At 37.8% G+C, this 20,534-nt stretch overlaps 1 protein-coding gene across 1 annotated transcript in view; it reads right to left on the bottom strand.

Moving 5' to 3' along the window:
- Window positions 1-2,785: 2,785 nt before the first annotated feature.
- Window positions 2,786-20,534, bottom strand: part of LRRC1 (leucine rich repeat containing 1) — a 91,041-nt gene continuing 73,292 nt past the window's right edge. Inside the window, exons 11-14 of the mRNA XM_034436714.3 lie at window positions 12,129-12,244; window positions 9,570-9,742; window positions 8,280-8,416; window positions 2,786-4,007 (exon numbers count right to left, since the gene is read on the bottom strand). Of these exons, the coding sequence (XP_034292605.2) occupies window positions 3,849-4,007; window positions 8,280-8,416; window positions 9,570-9,742; window positions 12,129-12,244 (585 nt within the window). The 3' untranslated portion in view covers window positions 2,786-3,848. The remainder of the gene's footprint in view (window positions 4,008-8,279; window positions 8,417-9,569; window positions 9,743-12,128; window positions 12,245-20,534) is intronic.

Genomic DNA, 20,534 nt, shown 5'->3' with positions numbered 1-20,534 from the left:
TTGTAACATTACTTTTCACCAGTCTCATAACTGCAAATGGGCACTAAAAGAGGCAGCTGCTAAATGAGAACCACCCATAAAATATGTTTATGTAACGAACTGCAAAATTTAATTATTAACCACAGTAGTATTACTTCATACTATCTCTGTGATGGCGAATTTATGGCACAAGTGCCAGATGTGGCATACAAAGCAATCACCCCAGCCCATCTCCAATTGCATTTCTCCATCACGTTTCACTCAATCATTTCTAACTTCTCGCGAAAGAAAAAGATCTTGCAAAGTTGGAATTGACTGAATGAACTTCACAATGGGGGAGGCAGGGTCCCGTCCTCCTCCTGAAGCCTATTATGACACAGAGCCACAATACGACCCTGCATCGGCTCGGCAAAAAAAGCAGTTTCTTTTTCTGCAGAGCTGCCTGTGTTGGGATGCCCCACCTCCCCACCAGCCAGCTGAGCATGGGCACACTGCTCCTGGACTCATTGGCCTTTGGAAGTCATTCCCACCACCCAGCCCCAGTTCAAGGGTTCCTTCCCCCCCCATGGGGGGGGGGAGAGAAACAGAGAGAGGCAGAGAGAGATAGAGAGAGAGGGAGGGAAAGAGCGAAAGAATCAGAGAAAGAGGGGGAAGGAAAGAGAGAGAAAGAGAGGGGGAGAGAAAGAGAGAGAGGGAAGGAAAGAGAAATGATATTACAAACGTTTTTCTTTTTTATTGTTGCTAAACGTAATGTTTCAAAAGCAGAAAAAGTCACCCCAAAGGAGTCTTTGAGTGCTGAATGCCAAGAGGCACAGATTTCCTCTACCTTCTGAGTTCCCACCCTGTACTGAAGTGAACCAAACGGGCCAGGGTCTCCCTGCTAAGTGGCCCCGCCGAGCCCGCTTGCAAACTCCACTAAGCGCAGCTCCAAACATTCGGCTCGCGCATCCCTCCTGGCCAGCACCAGTGCCACAGCAGCAGAGGGAAGATGCACGCCCTGCCTGCTCCGCTGTCGCTGGCCAGAGGTGGGGCTTCACGCCACCGCCTCCTAGCCAGAGCACCACATTTGTTTGCTTGCTGGTCGCCTCTGAGAAGGGAGCTGTGCTCAGGCTTCCTAATTATGGTCATAAATTGAAGAGTACTTGTATATCCATCCCAAGAAAGAAAAGTTTGTATTTAATCACTAATTAAACTTTCTGTGAATCAAATAGCAAACTATGTTACTAATTCTTCAGGAATACATATTTGATATATTTCAAACCTAATGAGCATGATTTATACTTCACGTGCAAGTTCTTAGAAAGCAAGTGTTTCATCTCCTTCTTGTAAGTTCCAAAGTGGCTTTCCTGAACAATGAAGAATAGCCATAATGGTGTCCCAAAGATGCACCTTTGGGACAACCATGACCTGAAAGACTAAACATCTCCATAGATATTTAGCCATAATGGTGGTAGAACTGAGGAGATAAGAGAATGGGGAATAAACTTGCTGTGCATTGTCTTATCTTACAATTCTGTTTTTTATATATATATATATCAAGCAAATGTTGAGAAGCTAACTTTTGATATCAGGTAGTAACTATAAGCAAACCAAGTGCAACGTGTAAATTGGTTTATAGTGAGGTTCTTCTGGCCACTTGATTCTAACCCAGTTATGTCCTTTTCTTAAAACTTTTAAATGATGCCCCAATTTGCTTTTATCTGGCTTGATCATTTATTTAAATTCCTGCTTTTGAGGATGACCACACAGGAGTCCATTTAAATGAAGAAACTGATCACACAACTCAAAAACGTGCATTCATGGATTTTAGCCTCATTAAAATCAGCAAAGTATGAAGAAAAAACTGCTATATATGATTCATACTTATTAACAGGGAAGTTGCAAGTATTTGCAGCAAGCTCTTAAAACATCAAAAGACGCTTCTGCTCAAGAACATATGGAGCACTAAGCATATGCAGACCTGTTTATAGCTGTCTTGGTAAGTATATTTTTAATTCATCTAAATATTTTTAATTCATCTCTACTGGTCTCACAATGTTTTATAGACAGAAACCTCTACAGAAAAAAATGCATTTTGGTTTCCCTTAAGCAATTTGATAATATTTCTTTTACAGTGAGGAAATTAAAGAAGAGGGAAGGAAAAAACCTGGAGCCATGTTCAGTTATTGGGATTTTTCTGTGTATTTTCCCTAAACTAAATTTACACTCAAGTACTACATTCACATACATACACACACACTCAAACACACACATTTTCCAGATACACTTCATATATTGATGAATATTCACCTATTAAATAGGAGTTTGAGAATCAGATCATCTTTTATAATCTTTTGTAAAGTACCGTATACTATCTAGAGTTTTAGTGTATTGGGAACTGCATAGGTTTACAAAAGCTATTCGGTTGCTTGTGGAATTTTCCGTTTTTTTGGCCAATTCAGTAATTCAATAGTAAGCCAGTATTCACATGTCACAACCAAGCTATGAACCAAAATACAGTCACAAACTGATTTGTCAACTTATTCATTCTTTTTCCATGTTATTAGACAATGAAAAATAACTTTATAGAAAACATTTATTCTATTTAAGCCTGAAAATGTCAGTGTCTAGTAAGTTAAATGTAAGCAACAAATTCCTAGCTTCCCTAGGAACTTGTTGCTTACATTTTAAAACAAATTTGAGCCATGATTATAAACTTTATAACATATGAGTTAGCCAAGAGCTTTGGTTCATTGAAACTCAAATGAATCAACATCCAACATAATATATTTTTTCCCTAGTAAAATGAGAGTTATTGAGTCATATATGTTTCTTAAGGTATTTATTAGGTCTTATGTGTCTATAAAACCTTCAAATGTATGAGAATATCATGTCTGTATAGAAGATAACATTTGTTTCCACAACATAGGCACTAGTTGCTGTGTATTTTGTTCACTTTTTAAAACTTGTTTACAGATGGTATAGTTAAAGATGGGCAATGAAATTGTACTGACTGCAATGCTTTCGCAGCCAAAATTATTTTTCATAATTGTCAATGAATCATATTTATTATTTTATTTATTTATATCATAGGGAAGGCAGAGTTTGAGGATCTAGCATCATCACAATAGTAGGAAAAAAGATGCCTTTGACAACTTTTGTAAAGGAGAGTAAAAGTTAATTATTTGCAAGATAACACATTGAAAGAGACACCCTGGTTTTAACTGATCTCATTACATTTTCTGTTTAGCTTGATCTAGGCTGCATTAAGGCACATGCAATAGGACAATCATGTACATCTTTGGAATTAATCCAATAGAAATAGCAAAATCTACTTTTTTAAATTTTTCTTTCAAAAACATATTTGTTTTTTTGTTACGAAACTCCTATACAAAATTATAAAATTTACATCATCTGAGCTGCCCAGGAGGTAAAAGTATAACTTTTCCATATAACTAGTTCTTTTCATGATAAGTCAAACAGCCATATAAATAGTTCAGCCATGAAGGGATTTGAGGAGAATATCTTAGTAGAAAACCGACCAAGGTTCTATAATAGTGTATTTCCCTTATCAAAAACCCAGAAACCAACAGCTTAACATTTATGGAAATGACAACAGTGGAAAGTCACTGACAGACAAATGGGAGACATGACAGCAAAGAACTTTGCTCAGTGCACTTGCGCTGCGTTCAAATGCTTGGAATGAAGTCAGGCACTTTTCTTCCTCCGAGAAGCACCTTCTCAAGAAATGACACAAGGACAAAGTGAGTTGGATCTCCAGTCAAAGACATATGAGGAGGGTTGAATGGATGGCATTTCCAGGATGCAACAGTAAATGTTTCGACAGCGGAGAGAAGACACAGGAGCAACAACCTGGAGGATGTGAGGCTCTACACAGAAGTGGTCACTCTGTCATTGGCATTATTGACCTCATTTTTGTTTGAATCCAGTCCTTTAGCAGCATTCAGATCATTCCGTAAATTCTCCACTGTCTTTTTCATGTTCTTTAATTCCCCAGGGTGTGGAGTGGCTCGCCTTAGGAGTGTCGGCTAAAAACAAACAGTGGAGTAAATGATTCGTTGTGTCTGCCTTCTTAAAACTGTATTTCTCTATTCATTAAAATGTTCACGTTTTAACAGCTAAAAGATCTATTAGTTAGGTGTATTGTGAAATAGAAACATAAGCAATCACCATTCTCATGCTGTAATAGCTGGGGTGAGAAATAAGAAGAAAAGTGTTACAGAGAAAACATCCAGCAAAGGTGCCTTGTAGTCTGCAAAGGTATTTGTGAGGCACCTGTCTGCAATTCCTTTAAGCAGCTGGAAAGGACAGGTGGTGTTTAAGGAGTTGCCTACAGATTCAACATGAACATCAAAGCAAGCTCAGAGGACCTTTGCCATGTCAAATCTGATGGGCTGCACAAACTTAGTATACAAAAAGCTGAAGTGCTGCTTTCTCGTCTACTAAGTTCATGAACTTCCTGTCATACAAATGCACAGGACTAACTTGTTATCACCACTGGTTATGGGGATTAATATTAACTTAATTGTTCTTAGATTAAATGTCTTGACTAGTTACTATCACTGAGTCCACCATTCCCAGTTTAAGTATTTATAAAGATGACAGTACTGCCACAGCTTTTTTTTCTAGCATATGGATTTCATACAGTTACCTATACTGTTTTCAAAAGAATATTCATATTCTCACCAAGAAGAAATAGAAAACTTCTTTTCTTGAACAACAGATTCTGCCACAAAAAAGATTGCAAACTGATTTGAAATATAAAAGTTTCAAAAAGAGATTGATGCCATAATATGGGAATCTGATGCTCCAGGAAAGTATATGAAGAGAAGAAGAAAACGGTGGTTCTTAATAACATTGCCCAACAGTGTATTATCCCATTGTAAAGCATTACTGGTCATCAGAAGGGAGCACAATCTGATATTCTGATTATTTTATTTGGGCTCTTTTAACAATAATTTGAGATCTGGGTCTGATTTATCTCCAGAAATTATAGAGGATTCTTCAGTTCTATTCAAGCTTAATCTGCCAGTTATGCCAATGATATTTATATCTGAAGAAGTGACGTGCATATAAATGTTGTGGATATATACTTAAGATGCTATATACAATATTTCAAGATGCATCTGCTCTTCAGAACTCTATAACATGGCCTCTGGGAAATAAACCAGACATGTCAGTACCCATAGTTCCAAATTCTCATATGTGAATAGCCAGATCTACAGGCATACAAGAAATATACTGTAATATCTTGTCTCGGGCTTCAGGGCGGGTTACAGCACGGAAACGGCATTGATCGCATTGGTTGATGATCTCTGGAGGGCCCGGGACAGGGGACAGGGGTTGCTCCTCTGTCCTGGTCCTCCTAGATCTCTCAGCGGCTTTTGATACCATCAATCATGGTATCATGCTGCATCGGCTAAAGGGGGTAGGAGTGGGGGGGCACCGTGCTACGGTGGTTCTCCTCCTTCCTCTCTGACCGTACGCAGTTTGTGTTGATGGGGGGGCAGAGGTCAACCTCGAGGTTCCTCACTTGTGGGGTGCTGCAAGGGTCGGTCCTCTCGCTCCTTCTGCTCAACATTTATGTGAAGCCGCTGGGTGAGATCATCCGTGGCTTTGTGGTGAAGTGTCAGCTGTATGCCGATGACACGCAGTTGTACATTTCAACCCCAGGCCACCCCAATGATGCCCTTGACGTGATGTCCCGCTGCCTGGAGACCGTGCGGATCTGAATGGGGAGGAACAGGCTCAGACTCAACCCCTCCAAGACTGAGTGGCTGTGGCTACCGACGGCCCGATATAGCCAGCTGACACCATTGCTGGCTATTGGGGATGAGATCTTACTCCCCTCAGAGAGGGCTCGCAACTTTGGCGTCCTCCTGGATTCACGGCTGTCCTTGGAGGATCATATGACGGTCGTGGCCAGGGGGGCTTTTTATCTCCCAGTTGCGTCCCTTTCTGGATCGGGACGCCCTGCGCACAGTCACTCACGCCCTCGCCACTTCCCGGCTGGACTATTGTAATGCTCTCTACATGGGTCTCCCCTTGAGGAGCACCCGGAGGCTCCAGCTGGTCCAGAATGCAGCCGCGTGAGTAATACTGGGGGCGACTCGTCGCTCCCATGTAACACCCATCTTGCGCGAGCTGCACTGGCTCCCGGTGGTCTTCCGGGTGCGCTTCAAGGTGTTGGTTACCACCTTTAAAGCGCTCCATGGCTTAGGACCTGGTTTCCTACAGGACCGCATTCTGCCACTGATTGCCTCCCACCGACCAATACGCTCCCACAGAGAGGGCCTCCTCAGTGTGCCGTCAGCCAAACAGTGTAGGCTGGCGACCCCCAGGGGGAGAGCCTTCTCTGTGGGGGCCCTGGCCCTATGGAATGAACTGCCCCTGGACATAAGAAGGATCCCCGACCTCTGTGCCTTCCGTCGCGCTCTGAAGACCCTATTATTCCAGCAAGCTGGTCTGACAGGATAAAGGTTTTTTAAATTGGGTTTTGATAGGGGTTTTAAAATGATTTTAGTTGGATATTTTAAATTTGGCCGAATGATTGAATAATTTTAATAAGCTTTTAATTTTTGTTGTATATTGTTTTTACCATAGCTGTTCACCGCCCTGAATCCCTCAGGAGAAGGGCGGTATATAAATATAATAAACTAACTAACTAACTAACTCTCGTAAACCACCATAATTATGTAACCAAAAGATAAGAAAACAACCTTATATTATTGTAATATCCCTGATATTACTGAAATGCAAAATAATTTTCAGTGGCCCACAACATTATATGGTAGCAAATATTATATTTTTATCCATGTTTAAAAGAAAACCACCAAAAGAAAACCTGTTCTACCATTAATAGTCTTTTTATAATGCTAGTTAAAATTGCCCTGAAATGATTATGTGATTTCAGCAACCACTTGCTATAATTATACAAACAACAAAGATTGTTGTAAGTTGTATGTCTAAACAGCTTAGTGTTAATTATATATTGCTAATATATTTCATAAACTCTAAACATAGTGGTAATCTATATGGTGCTTAAAATTTTGACAAGTTTTAATGAAATTAAATGAATAAATTCTACAAACACTGATTGACAAGAGGATAGTATTTATATGAAAATGCACATTTTTAATCAGCCTTATTGAATAGGGGTGAAGATTGAAGTAGGCAGAAATTGTTTTAAACAATTAATTTTCCTTTTTATTATTATTTATGGTTTTATCATAAAAAGTAAAATACAAAACAGAAAAACTTTCTTTTCTTTTTTGTTGTTTCAGGGTTGAATGTTTTGTTTTGTTTTGTTTGCTTTTCTGTTTTGTATTTTACTTTTAATTTTTCAAATATTAATTAATCAGGGTAAGTATGTGTAGAATAATTTTTGACCTTTAATCAATTATAAAATTAAAATCATATCTCTAACTGAAAATATGGTGAATTTTCAAAGCAGGAACATTCCTATGTATATTTAAATTTATTTTAGGCTCATACTAGACTTTATTTCAGATGCTAGCTTGGTTTATATACATTATGCTAAATTGTTTTCTTAACCATTGCTTGTGTTCCTATGACCGAGCTACATGTTACAATTTTATAAACCATAAAGCCTGGTTCACACAACAAGATAAGCCAAAGTTTTGGCTTGGGTTTAGATCTAACAATATCTTATGTCTGTATGCCACAGAAACTCTTCTATCACCCAGTTTCAATTTGGAAGCATGATTGGTTGCTGCTTGACATTTGAACTTCCTTCAGAACAACTTTGAATGTGAGTGTGCACTGTTTGTGTTTCAACAGAGGTCTCATAAGAACAGTGACAGATGCTCCCACCGCACTCTCCTTCATTTAAACAGGATACCAAATTCTTCCTGGTAGCTCAAAGGTTCCAGGCATCAGTGCAAATGGTTATGAAATGAAGGAAGGACAATGGCAGGAACAGCAGAGAGGTGGATGGAATGGTGGTGGTGATGGTAGCCAATAGACCAGTGGAAATCTCCAAGAGGTGATTGCCTAAAACACAAAACTTTGCATCTTTCATAAGAATCCTCAGCTCTCTTTTCGCTTTAGGAAAAATCAGATCCGCCTCCTCATCAAAGAAGCAAAAAGAAGAGAAAACTAGCACAAAGTCATGTGTTTAAAACAAAATGGCTTTGATTAAAAAAACAAAACAAAACCAGATTGGGATCATAAATTGTATGTCATGCAATCTACTGCTGTTGTGAACATTATTCCAAGTCTATCATCAGCCTATTATTCCAGCACCCATAATTTTGCATTTGCTTCCCGAGAAAACTCACCATCTCATTGTCTTCTTCATCTTTTTCATCATCCAAAAAGCGAATTGCACTGACTCTGTTTACTGCCCGTTCATTCCACGTTTCATCTGACATTTCATTTACCAAGTTCTCCAATGCGCCGCACCGGGGAAGGTTATCTGTTATGACAGCAGACAAGTAGAGACAGCAGATGTGTATGTCACAGATGTTAATGTCACTGTGTATTCAAGCTTGGATGCCAAGTTTTTATTGAAAACTATTTGAAAATAACATTCAACACTCACTTGAGATGCCAAGTCTATTAGATTATTTTTTCATTGGCTAAACTCTCCATGTTTAGTAACCTTTCGTTTCGTAAAACTTATTTTTAGTGAAATAAAAAAACATACATTTTCATGTTAATAAGCTCATTTTCTTTTGTTCAAATTATGCATATTTTCAGTGTAAGAAATGGTTAAAACTGATTAACCATCCAGTTCAAGGCATATATGTTTTGAACACTGAAACATTAAAAGATGGAAGCTAAACCATATGATGAATAATTGAGAGAACTAGGTATGTCTAACAAAGAAAAGGACTAGGGGTGACATGTTAGCTGTACCAATACATGAGGGACAGCCACAGAGAACTTATTCTCCAAGGCACCTGGGGGTAGGACAAGAAGCAATGGGTGGATGCTCATTAAAGAGAAATCCCAACTAGAACTAAGCAGAAATTTCTTGACACTGAGAACAATCAATCAGTGGAATGACTGGACAGCCATTTGTCTAGAATGGTATAGGGTCTCCTATTGAGCAGAGGTTGGACTAGAAGTCCTACAAGGTCCCTTACAACTCTTGTTATTCCGTATTCTGTATTCTAGTAGTAGTAGTAGTAGTAGTAGTAGTAGTAGTAGTAGTAGTAAAATGGCACCTGTATGTGGAATGTAGGTAAATGGAAAGGGGTTTAGGGGTGTTCGATAGATATACATCTCATTTCTTCAAAACCAAGTAATTTACCAGTTTGATGTTAACAAACAAAGAACAAAGAATATAATGAAGAAAATATATTCGTACTCTTGCTTAAAGGAAGTAGGACAGATCTGAGGCCTTTGTTCCTTTAATAAAAGAACCTCCTCTTTATTTGTTGGTGTCTTCAATACTATGTAATTATACCTAATATTTTCCACATTAGCACCTTTCATAATTTGTACATTTAAATTTTTGTACATATGTCCACACTGCTTGTTACCAAGGGGGACTGACTCCCCCACCCCCCTCCTTAGGCAGACAAAAGCCATCTTTGCTTCCCATGTTCTCAAAGAATGTTTACCTTGGCAACTAGGCTCAGAAGGCATTTGAGGAAGTAAAACACATGTTAAGATTTTTTCTCCCATTTCAGGGTCTGTGTCTGTCTGGAAGGTAAGCAAAGGCTGAGACTGGTTATCAGACAACCACAAAGCTTTCAGTTTCAAGCTAGTCAGCGACATGGGAAGGTGTATCAACCTAGCAAAGAAAACAAGGAATTGGTTGAAGATTTCTTATCCAACTCTGCAGAACAAAGCAAAGCATTAAAGAAGTTTGCAGCATATTTATTGTTTGTGCTACAAAGAAAATAACCCACTATCCCCCTTTGGAAAGAAAAGAGAATATATTTCAAGGTTCATGTTATAATATACACAATAGAGTCCCCTGGCAAATATACCCCTTGCAGTGTCATAGAAATTTAGCTACATAGTGATGCTAATGTCTGTAAGGTATCAGGTGTTCCAAGTTAAATACAGATGTACTACATTGTTCAGAATAAATAAGAAACATACTGTGTGCCCAGGAAAGAACTTGGCATTTAGATATCACATTGTTTAGCCCCAAACATTGTATTTCTTTAGATGCAGGATTATTTTTCTACCCTTAATTGGCCCCCAATTCATATTTCATGCATTTTGTACATTGTTATTGCGAGAATTTGAATTAGTGGAGAATAGAAAAAAGTAAAAGTATGTATTAAATGCTGTTTGATTAGACCCAAACAGTGCAGGTGCAAAGAACTGAACTGCTTCAAGCCCGATGACTAAAGCTTATCCTATTCTTATAACAGTAGAACATCCCACTATCTATCACAATCAAAATGCAAAGACTCCCTCAAGTCAAGCTCAACTTCTGGCCACTATATGGTCATGTCAGTGAAGTTCTCTTGGCAGAAAAGAAGAGCTTTGCCTTTGTTTTCTTCTGGGATGTCTTCCTCCCCAACTTTCAAATCTCATCTAGGGCCTTGGCATTTGTAACAAAAATGTCTTCTAAGTACTAAGCAAATTCAACCATTCTTAAATTTTCCAAACTCCATCCAGATCTACTGGATACTGCTATGTTTTATCTGATTCAATGCACAGATCTCCAAGTAATTGTTGTGACAAAACCTAGACCCACTTAGCTGATGTCAAAAGCTAAACCCAAGTGGAGCAGTGGTTAAAGTACAGTATTACAGGCAAACTCTGCCCACAGCCTAGAATTTGATCCTGATGGGACTCAAGGTTGACTCCTGCCTTCCATCATTCTGAGGTTGGTAAAATGAGGAGCCAGTTTGTTGGGGTCAACATGCATCGTAAACAGACATAGTATTCAGCAGGTTCTGACCAGTTCTGGAGAACCGGTAGCAGAAATTTTGAGTAATGTGGAGAACTGGTAAATACCACCTCTGACTGGCCCCGCCCCCATCTATTCTCTGCCTCCCGAGTCCCACCTGATCAGGAGGAAATGGGGATTTTGCAGTAACCTTCCCCTGGAGTGGGGAGGGAATGGAGATTTTACAGTATCCTTCCCCTGCCACGCCCACCAAGCCATGCCCAGAGAACCGGTAGTAAAAAATTTTTGAATCCCACCACTGATCGTAAACCACCCAGAGAGTGTTATAAAGCACTATGGGGCGGTATATAAGTCTAAATGCTATTGCTAATGCTAAATGTTAAAACAGTTAATACTTGGAGCCGAGAATACCACAAAATATTAGAGCCTTGGTGGCGCAGCAGACTAAAGTGCTATTAAGTAGCATCAGCTGCCTGCAATTACTGCAAGTTCAAATCTCACCAGGCTCAAGGTTGACTCAGCCTTCCATCCTTCCGAGGTAGGTAAAATGAGGACCCGGATTGTGGGGGCAATAAGCTGACTTTGTATAAACAAGAACACCACTTGGGGGGGCCGAAAGCCCTACTAAGCAGGTATATACCAAAGTATGAAGGCTATTGCTTAACGCACTGTAAGCCACCCTGAGTCTCCGGAGAAGGACGGCATATAAATTGAATCAATAAATAAATAAATAAGTAAAATGCTAGAGCTGTACACTAGACTTAGGGATTTTGTTTTTTTAAAAAAAATTGAAGACATTTGGTCACATGAGGTCCCTGATATTACTGAAATAGTTATGGTTTTTAAAACTTGGAATACTTATTTTTCTTCTCCATAGGAAAAACGTGCATCTGTTTTTAAAAATACAATTAGAACAGAACCCTTGGAAGGTACAGAAGGGAGCCTCAGAAGGAATTTATCTGAACAGGAAAGGTGATGGACTGAACAGCTAAGGACCATAACTTCTTTTCCATTGGCAGTGAATAAGAGAGAGACTCACTACATCCCTAGTCTAAAACATTTCCCCAGGGATAAAAGCAGTTATGCTTTTCTGTGTTTTTGAGAATACAATTTTTATTACCATTCTGTGTGGCTATCAATAATCCAGTGAATTTGATTCACCAGTCAACATTGCTTTGACTTAACTGGGACCAGCCTTTAACACCAGATTACAAAGTATTTGCCCCCCAACCCACCATTTCCCATAGTAAGAATATTAAGAAATCTGTCGGTTCAAATCCACTACAAAATGAATTCAGAGCAAACTTGCCTGTTTCCAGCTACATCAAGAACATGAAGCTCTGTGGCATGTGATATCTCCGGTGGAATCCTAGATAATTGATTGTCCCGTACTGAAAATACATTTAAGCTGCAACACCCACCAATCTGTTTTATAGAAAGAAAAGGAGATTGAATTACTGCTGCAGTGTGAAGTATCAGGTAAATCATGTAAACTGAGTACATACTGTAGTAAATTATTACAAATGAAAGCAATACTTGGTAATTAGGATTATTATGTTTGTGCAACATTTTACTTAACAAGAAACTTAGGAGACCTTAAAACAAGAATCGCAAGATCAAGTTGCAGATATGGAGAAGAATGGACCACATTATAATGAGTAACAAAAGGATTTAAAAACACAAATTAGGCAGTGTGGTATAGCAATTAAAGGGGTTATACTAGGACTGGAAAGGTTCTTAATTCTTAGTCAGGATAGCTCAAGGGGGAAAATGGGTTATCATCCTCTCTCAGCCCAGATTATTAAATAAATGTTGTTGTTATAAGGATAACATTAAGGAAGATCCTTTTGTACACTGATCTGAGCTCAAAGAAAAGTAGGAAATGAATCTAGCAAATAAGTAAATACATATTATGGTTCCACTGCTTACATTCAAGTAAGAAAAGATGCTATGTATTAGTATCATTAAGTTTGGTCTGATACAATTGTAAAATAATTACAATGAGGCGGTAACCCTATACATTTAGTCAGAAAAAAGCTATTGAACTCAATATACTTCTAACATACTGTACATAATATTGTACTCTAAAAGTATTATTTATTAGAGCTCTGAGGCAATCTGGACTTAAATGGGAAAAGGTGATTTAGGAGGTGGGGGAGCATATTATCAGTTAGGAACTTTAAAAAAAAAACACCCCTGCTTATTCTTGTGGAAGAACTATGATGGCACTTAAATGAGGTTCCCCTCTCAGTGGTTTTCAGGTTAATATTACACTTTCTGAGTTGCCTCTGAGGGATGAGGTTAGGGGAAACCATATTGTGACCATTCCACTGTTTCCTAACTGGGCAATTCTAATTAGTTATTATGAAGGGGGTGGCATGTGAATTTTGCTTCTCAAGTTGGCAAAAGGGCTGAAAGTTATTAAAATAGGGCAGAGATGAAGAGACTCCCACCTTCACAAAGGAATCAAGCATTCCTCCCTTCTTAGTTTAACATGTACAGGAAGCCACTAAGAGAGGTCATCTACTAGCATACTATAAAGTATCATTAGTGTGTAGGTAACATCTAGTTGAATATTTCTACTTGAAGCTGAATTGGAGTTGCAGTAACAGACCTGACCAGTGCTTGGAAGATGTAGAGTTCAGTAAGGGGGGGAGGGGGGACAGGCTTAAATTGAATGCAAGTAAGATGGACGGCCTGTTAATTCAGAAGTGAGCTCGTTCCAGGATGTTAATGACTTCCATTTGGATGAAGATGTAATCCCCCTGAGAGAGCAGCCCTACAATCCAGTCATGTCCCTAGACTCACACTTGGAAGAACAGGTGGGAATTGTTGCCAGATAGGCTTTCATCTATTTATTATAATTGGTGCACCAGGTGTGACCTTCTCTAGAACAGGAGATATTACTTTGACCCTGTCTTCTCTTAGCCGGAGTACTATAATTCACAACAGATTAATTTGATAACAGGTCAGACCCATGATTTTCCTAATATATTTTTGTTATGGAGGTTGCACCAGCTACTGGTCTGTTTCCAATTCAAGGTGCTAATTATTAATAAAATGCTTTATGACTTTAGATCTAATTATCTTCAAGACCACTTGTGGGTAAACTCTGCCTGCCCCATAAGAATAAACAGAGGGTGACTGATGGAAGCCTCTGCCTATCCTGAAATTTAAGAGGAGGTTCTTGGAGGTTACTACATATAGGTTGAAAAACATGTTTTAATTTATTGTGATAAATCAATGTCTTCAGCTTGAAATTTAATGTAGCTAACATTAGGCATGTTGAACTCATAACAACATAAACTCCTAATTCCACAGCTGAAAATTTACAAAATGGCTCATCCCTGGTGGTGAGATTGTCCCTTTTTTTTTTTTTATAATTTTAGAAGCTTGCTTTTTTTTTTTAAAGTGGATTTCAGAATAGAAGAAATTTGTCCCCAGAACAAGAGGGTGTCCTAGGAATATATTAGAGATAGTGACACAATTCATTTTGTTTCATTTGTAAGTTGATTAGAGCCAATTAGACTAAAGCAATGTGGAAATCAGTGATAAATGTCTTGGCATGTGTAAGCTCAGGAAAAAAAAATTGCTTCTTTAAGGCAAATTTTCTGCACATTCCAGATTCTCTTTTCCCTTTTCAATCCAGGTCACTGCACTGCTCTAATAATTGTAGATCTTGTAATAATTATTCTGCCATTGTTTCATATTCAGCTCCCAAATCCCATTTTTCTTCCCATGTGTAAATGTAGATCAAATGTTAAGAGGTGCCACTTCAGTATTAAAATACAATAGACAAACCTATTCACCCAAGGCAAAGCCTTTGCCTCTTCAGTTCACTCTGCTCATAGTATAAGTATTTAAAATACAAAGACATACATTTCCTGCATGTTTGCCATCTGCATTGTGCTTTAATTGAAGACGCTTCAATTAATGATTTAAGGCAAACGGAGTTCTTAGACTTTTATATAATACTTAATACCCCAAATCTCCAACCTAACTGCAAACAACAGTCTTTTTTTTTTTTTTTTAAGAGAAGGGGGAAAAATACCTAATTTACTAGGTCTGGTCTAAATTGTACCAAATCAAATTGATCTATTAATAAGTCAGCAATTCTAAAGTTTTATTTTAACAAGTAATTCTTTTAGAAAATCACTACCAAAATACAAAAATTGTGTTTATTCTAGGTTACTATGTATAGATTGAAGAATATTTTTAATTTATTGTGATGTCTTCTGTCTGTCTTCTGTTTGAAATTTAAGATAGCTAATAATATGCATGTTGAATGGAGAACCACAGAATTTCCTAAATCCACAGCTGAAAATCTAATTTAAGATGACTAGCATGCTATGACAAATGTAATCACATTTCCCCTTATAAGATGCACAATATGGATGACATTTCTATCAAATGCCCACTTTAATGGATAAAGAAATTCTACCATTATTTGCCACAAATGGTAAATATCAGTTTAAAAAGGAACTGAACTCCTTAAAATTGGGCACAATTCTTTTATCAGCAAGCCATTTTAAAGTCACCTTTAAGTCGGGATTATCAAAATAAAAATACATTGCTGCAGTTAAATCCAATTAAATACAATTCTAAATTTCTGAATAAATCCTAGCTCTTGAAGTCAATTCAACTAAACCTATTTTGAGCTATTACCTTTATAAATGAAATTCTTTTCAATAGCCACTCTAAGCACTACACTTTTCATCACAGTTTAACATTTATGTAAAATGTTACCAACAAATATTTTCATATTTCCTTCCATTATGAAAACGTATACTTTCCTATTTTCATGCAAGGAGTCAATAATGGGAGCAACAGCAAGATCATTGTATACTTTTAAAGTCATAGACTACTATTAAAAGTGAGAAACCATGCACTAAATTTCTGGAAGTGCTCTGTCGGTTTGCAGGAGCTAAAGTGCTGCAACAAAAATATTGTACTAGTCTAACTAAAATACATGTAAAAAATGTTTAAAAACTGCACACAATTATCGTGATTAGTGAATGTTAGATGATTCCTTGTTGTGCACAAGGAGTGGTTTGCTTTGAATAGCTGTGCCTGAGGGACATAAGCAGAATGAACTTGGCCATGCAGCCTCTTTGAAAGCATCCTCTCTCTTAAGCTGGGAAATTCAAGATTTGGGGGCAATGAAAGTGCAGTGGTGGAGCCAGCCAGTTTGAATCATCATGCATTGAAAGCAGTCAGATGAAGGGAGCTGGTGAAACTGTGGGCTGAACAGTACTTACAGTGACAAGAATTACCTGACTCAAATTTCCAAGCAGCTAACAATTAAGAAAAACACAAGATACAATTGTTTGATTTAACAAAGAGCACTGTACTGTAAACACAGACTGCACAATGCCATTCACACACGCACGCACACACAATGACAAGAGAACACAGCATTTTCAGTAATTTAAGTTTTACAAAATGAAGTGAAGGTGTACCTCCCCTAATGCTATAAAGATGCCAGCCACGTATCATTCAGTAATTCTCAATATATTAAAAGTTAGTCTTGACACAATTATATACCAATCCAAAATGCTATACTGTTATCTAACTTTGGGTCAGACTCGGCCAGTTCCCCAAATTATGTCTGCATGCATTCTGCAGAGTTTCTAAGTCCTTACCACTTGCTTACAGTAAGTAGCTGTTTGGCACCCTTTTTTTACAAATGGATATAATAAAGTGACATACAGACATGGCTTAAGGATTTTTTAATATTGTAAGTTTATAATATTATAAACTTAGCTAAATAGAGCAGAACAATCACCAGATATTTAGTACCTGCATACACCTGGTGCACTCTGAATATCAGCAAATTGACATACTAAAATCCTAATTGTTAAGTATGCGTACAAACTAAATGATACATTATTATGCAGTTCTGCCTAGTTACTGTATTATTAAAGTCCCAAAAGTAAAGCTTCAACATTGGACTGTAAGCCTCTGTTGTAACATATTTCTCTCTCTTTTTAAAAAACAAATTTTAAATGTTAATATATTTACAGAACACTTGGCAGGACAAATAAATGCCAAGTGCAACAAAATTATGATCCCAATATGCAAGAAATTTACTTGGCGCTATGAGGTGAAGAGTTAGGATTTTGAAAATGGGCGAAACAATTCTTTTAAATTCATTTTGTAACTTTGAATTCGAAATGGTTCTGAAAATAATTCATCTAATTGCAAGAATAGTTTGAGCTCTGTGACAATCACAAATAGGGCAAAGAGAAGAACCAGCTTGGTCTAGTGGTGAAGACACCAGACTAGAAACCAGGAGACTGTAAGTTCTAATCCCACCTTAGCCATGAAAGCCCGCTATATGACTTCGGGACAGTCACTCTCTCTCAGCCCAGTTCACCCAGATTTTGGTTGTAGGGAAAGTAGGAGATTAGATATGTTTGCTGCCTTCAGTTACTTACAAAAATAATAAAGGCAGGATAAAAAAAATGTAATACATCAGGAGAGGGAGCAAGAATATATTTATAGAGCGAGCCATTAAGGGAAACAGAAAACAAACTTGTAGACATAAAGCAGAAATCAAAGACCAAGCATTATGACTTTCATTATCACTGTACAGCACATCAGAAAGTATCTTATGAAAAGCAATTCCGACTCTTATCAACTGCTCAGCAGAGTGATAAAATAAGGAACTGCACATTTTTATGAAATGAAATGAAATCACTTTCTACTGAGATTTCAAACAGGCAGAAATAAAATAAATTGATATTCCTTTATGGAATGTAACTGCCTGCCTGAATTCTACCCCAAAGTCAGTGCTCATCATTTCTAGTTAGAGCAGAGGTGGGGGACTATGGCCCTTTTATGACTTGTGGATTTCAACTCCCGGAATTCCATAGTTGGCCCAGGAATTCTGGGAATTGAAGATCACAAGTCATAAAAGGGCCATAGTTCCCCACCCCTGAGTTAGAACAACCTAAACATACCATATACTGGATCTCTTTGGTCTGGAGTTTTACCAGATGTCTATCTCAATACTTTTACAGTTGCAAAAATTCACATTTGTTATTTTGTCTTATTTTTGAAAATAGCACTGATGACTATGATTAAGAATAAAAAAGCCTGAATAGCTGGTTTATGTAACACCAGACATATAAATGGGATTTCAAACTCTGAGACAGCCAGTTATGACATAAAATTATATTTAGAATAGCATTTTAAAAGGGATCTGCCTAGTGAATAAAATTTGACTTTTAACACAATTAGTGAAGCATTTGCAGTGACCAAACGAATAACATAATGTCATATGGGGTGGGTGTTTGTGACATCCCATGACAAAGCCGAAAGGCTCAGAAATGGAATAGGCTTATATTATTACCAGCTGCTGCAATGCTTCCTTGGTGCCTGTTCTGGAGCCCAGCAGATTAGGCAAAAAAAAAAAAAAAATCACCTATGGGGCACATATTCAGGTAGTCGACTTACGATGACAATTGAGCCTGAAATTTCTGTTGCTAAGCGAGACAGTTAAGTGAATTTTCTCTCATTTTACAACTTTCCTTGCCACAGCTGTCAAGTCAGAAGATGACAAAAGATGATCACATAACACCCACCCAGACGCTGCAACTATCATAAACATATGCCAGTTGCCAAGCATCTAGATTTTGATCATGTGACCATGGGGATGCTGCACTAGGGGATGCTTTTTCGTAAGTGTGAAAGACGGTCATAGGTCACTTTTTTCAGTGCCATTTGAACAGTCACCAAATGAATGGTTATAAATCAAGGACTACCTGTAAATAAAACCAACTTATCAGATACAAAGTCGTGTATAGCATATGTACATAAGGTTGGTATTACTCATTATTTTGTATACTCCTTTTTCAACAACACAATTATCTGACTCCGCATACAGTTATCCTTTGCATTATAAGATATCAACCAGTCTCATCTATCTAGTTTTTCTATAAGTTTTGGTGTGAATGTTTTATCTTTGGCTACTCCAGAAAAGTATCAGTGGGAGCCTATTTTTCTGATAGTTTCATAAATATACAAGAAAGGAAAAAGTGGAAAAAATCCATTCAGTCTGGCTTGATCATCTATATGGTGCTCATCTTTTATGTTGAGACTCTGGAAAGAGTGCAGAGAAGAACAACAAAGATTTTTAGGGACTGGAGGCTAAACCATATGGTTGTGGGGAACTGGGTATGTCTAGTCTAACAAAGGGAAGGACTAAAGGTGACATGATAGCAGTCTCCCAATATCTGAAGGGCTGTCACAGGAGGAAGGGTCAACCTATTCTCCAAATCACCTGAGGGCAAGAAATAACAGATGAAATCTTATCAAAGAGAGATCCAACCTAGAACTAAACAGAAATTTCCTGACAGTTAGAATAATTAACCAGTGGAACAGCTTGCCTCCAGAAGTTGTGGGTGCTCCATCACTGGAGGTTTTTAAGAAGAGATTGAACAACATTTGTCTGAAATAGTATAGCTTCCTGTTTGAGCAGTGGGGAGGACTAGAAGATCTCCAAGGTCCTTCTCAACTCTGTTATTCTATTACTTCTCCCTCCATGATGTTTCTCAGTTAACAACTAAAGGCATTCATTGTGTCAACAAAAGACTAAAACTACTTAAACTAGCAGACTTCTATAATCATGTCTCATCTGTGTTCAGCTAAGAGGACAATTTGTTTTGCTCTATCTAATTAAAAGAAAATATTGTTCTGCTTTCAGTAAATTATTCTCTTGTAATAGAATCATTGCTGGTGTATTTATAGGATTATATCCTACTGGTCAGATTCTCAGATTTATTCCACATTATTAACACTTCGTTTTGCCAGAATAAATTATCCAGGCAGATCAGATATAGATTACTGTCTAAATTATGAGAGAAATGGAATTACTACACTATATAGAGTAAAAATTTATTTATAAAAGCCAAGATAAAAGTATGGGTCCTTAATACATAAAACTGTTTAATATTCTTACCAACTCAGAGGTTTCCCTGATCAGTATATGTTCATTGCCTCATACCTATGCTGGATCTTAGACAGTTAAGAGATGGAAGGGCATACAAAACCCTCACACAAGAGTAATACATAGAAAATCTTACAATGTCTCAACCTTCAAATGGAACAACTTCTGACTCTCCTTTCACCTTGAAAGGCAAGCAGAGACTATAAAAGAGTTTTAGGGAATATATACAGCAATATCGCATCCACCCAAATAATAATTATATACTGCTTTAAGCCTTTTAAGTAGGACAAAACTGATTTCCAAAACCAACATCCTTGCTGCTATTGGTTTACAGAGTTTATATTCTTGCCTGTTGCTGATTACCCACCATCCCTTCTCTTTTCCCTGAATAAGTTTTTCTTCCCTGAAAGCAATACATTAAATCTTTTCTGATCGTTTGACTTTCACACCATGTGCTGCTTTTCTTATTTATAGCACATGCTCATATTTTGTTTCAAGCAAGTGACAGAAATCAAACAACCACATCAGAAACAACATTCACCAGCAGAAGTATTTCTATTTGATGTTTTTATCCTTCAGTCGCTTGAGGCTGTAACCAAGAGAACCAAGTTGGCCAAATGCATGTGGGGGAAATGCTTCTTGGACTGAAGAATGGCAACTATTTTAGGAGACCAACTGGATTCAATTGAGAAGTACTGTAGTTTTTACGAATTCATCCTTCACCCTGAAGTGCTCAGCTCTCTTCTAAGGATGGACTGAAGACTT

The sequence above is a fragment of the Pantherophis guttatus genome, chromosome 1, assembly GCF_059756535.1.
Source record: "Pantherophis guttatus breed Tessera chromosome 1, ASM5975653v1, whole genome shotgun sequence".
Taxonomy (NCBI): Eukaryota; Metazoa; Chordata; class Lepidosauria; order Squamata; family Colubridae; genus Pantherophis; species Pantherophis guttatus.
This window is presented reverse-complemented; position numbering and strand designations above follow the sequence as displayed.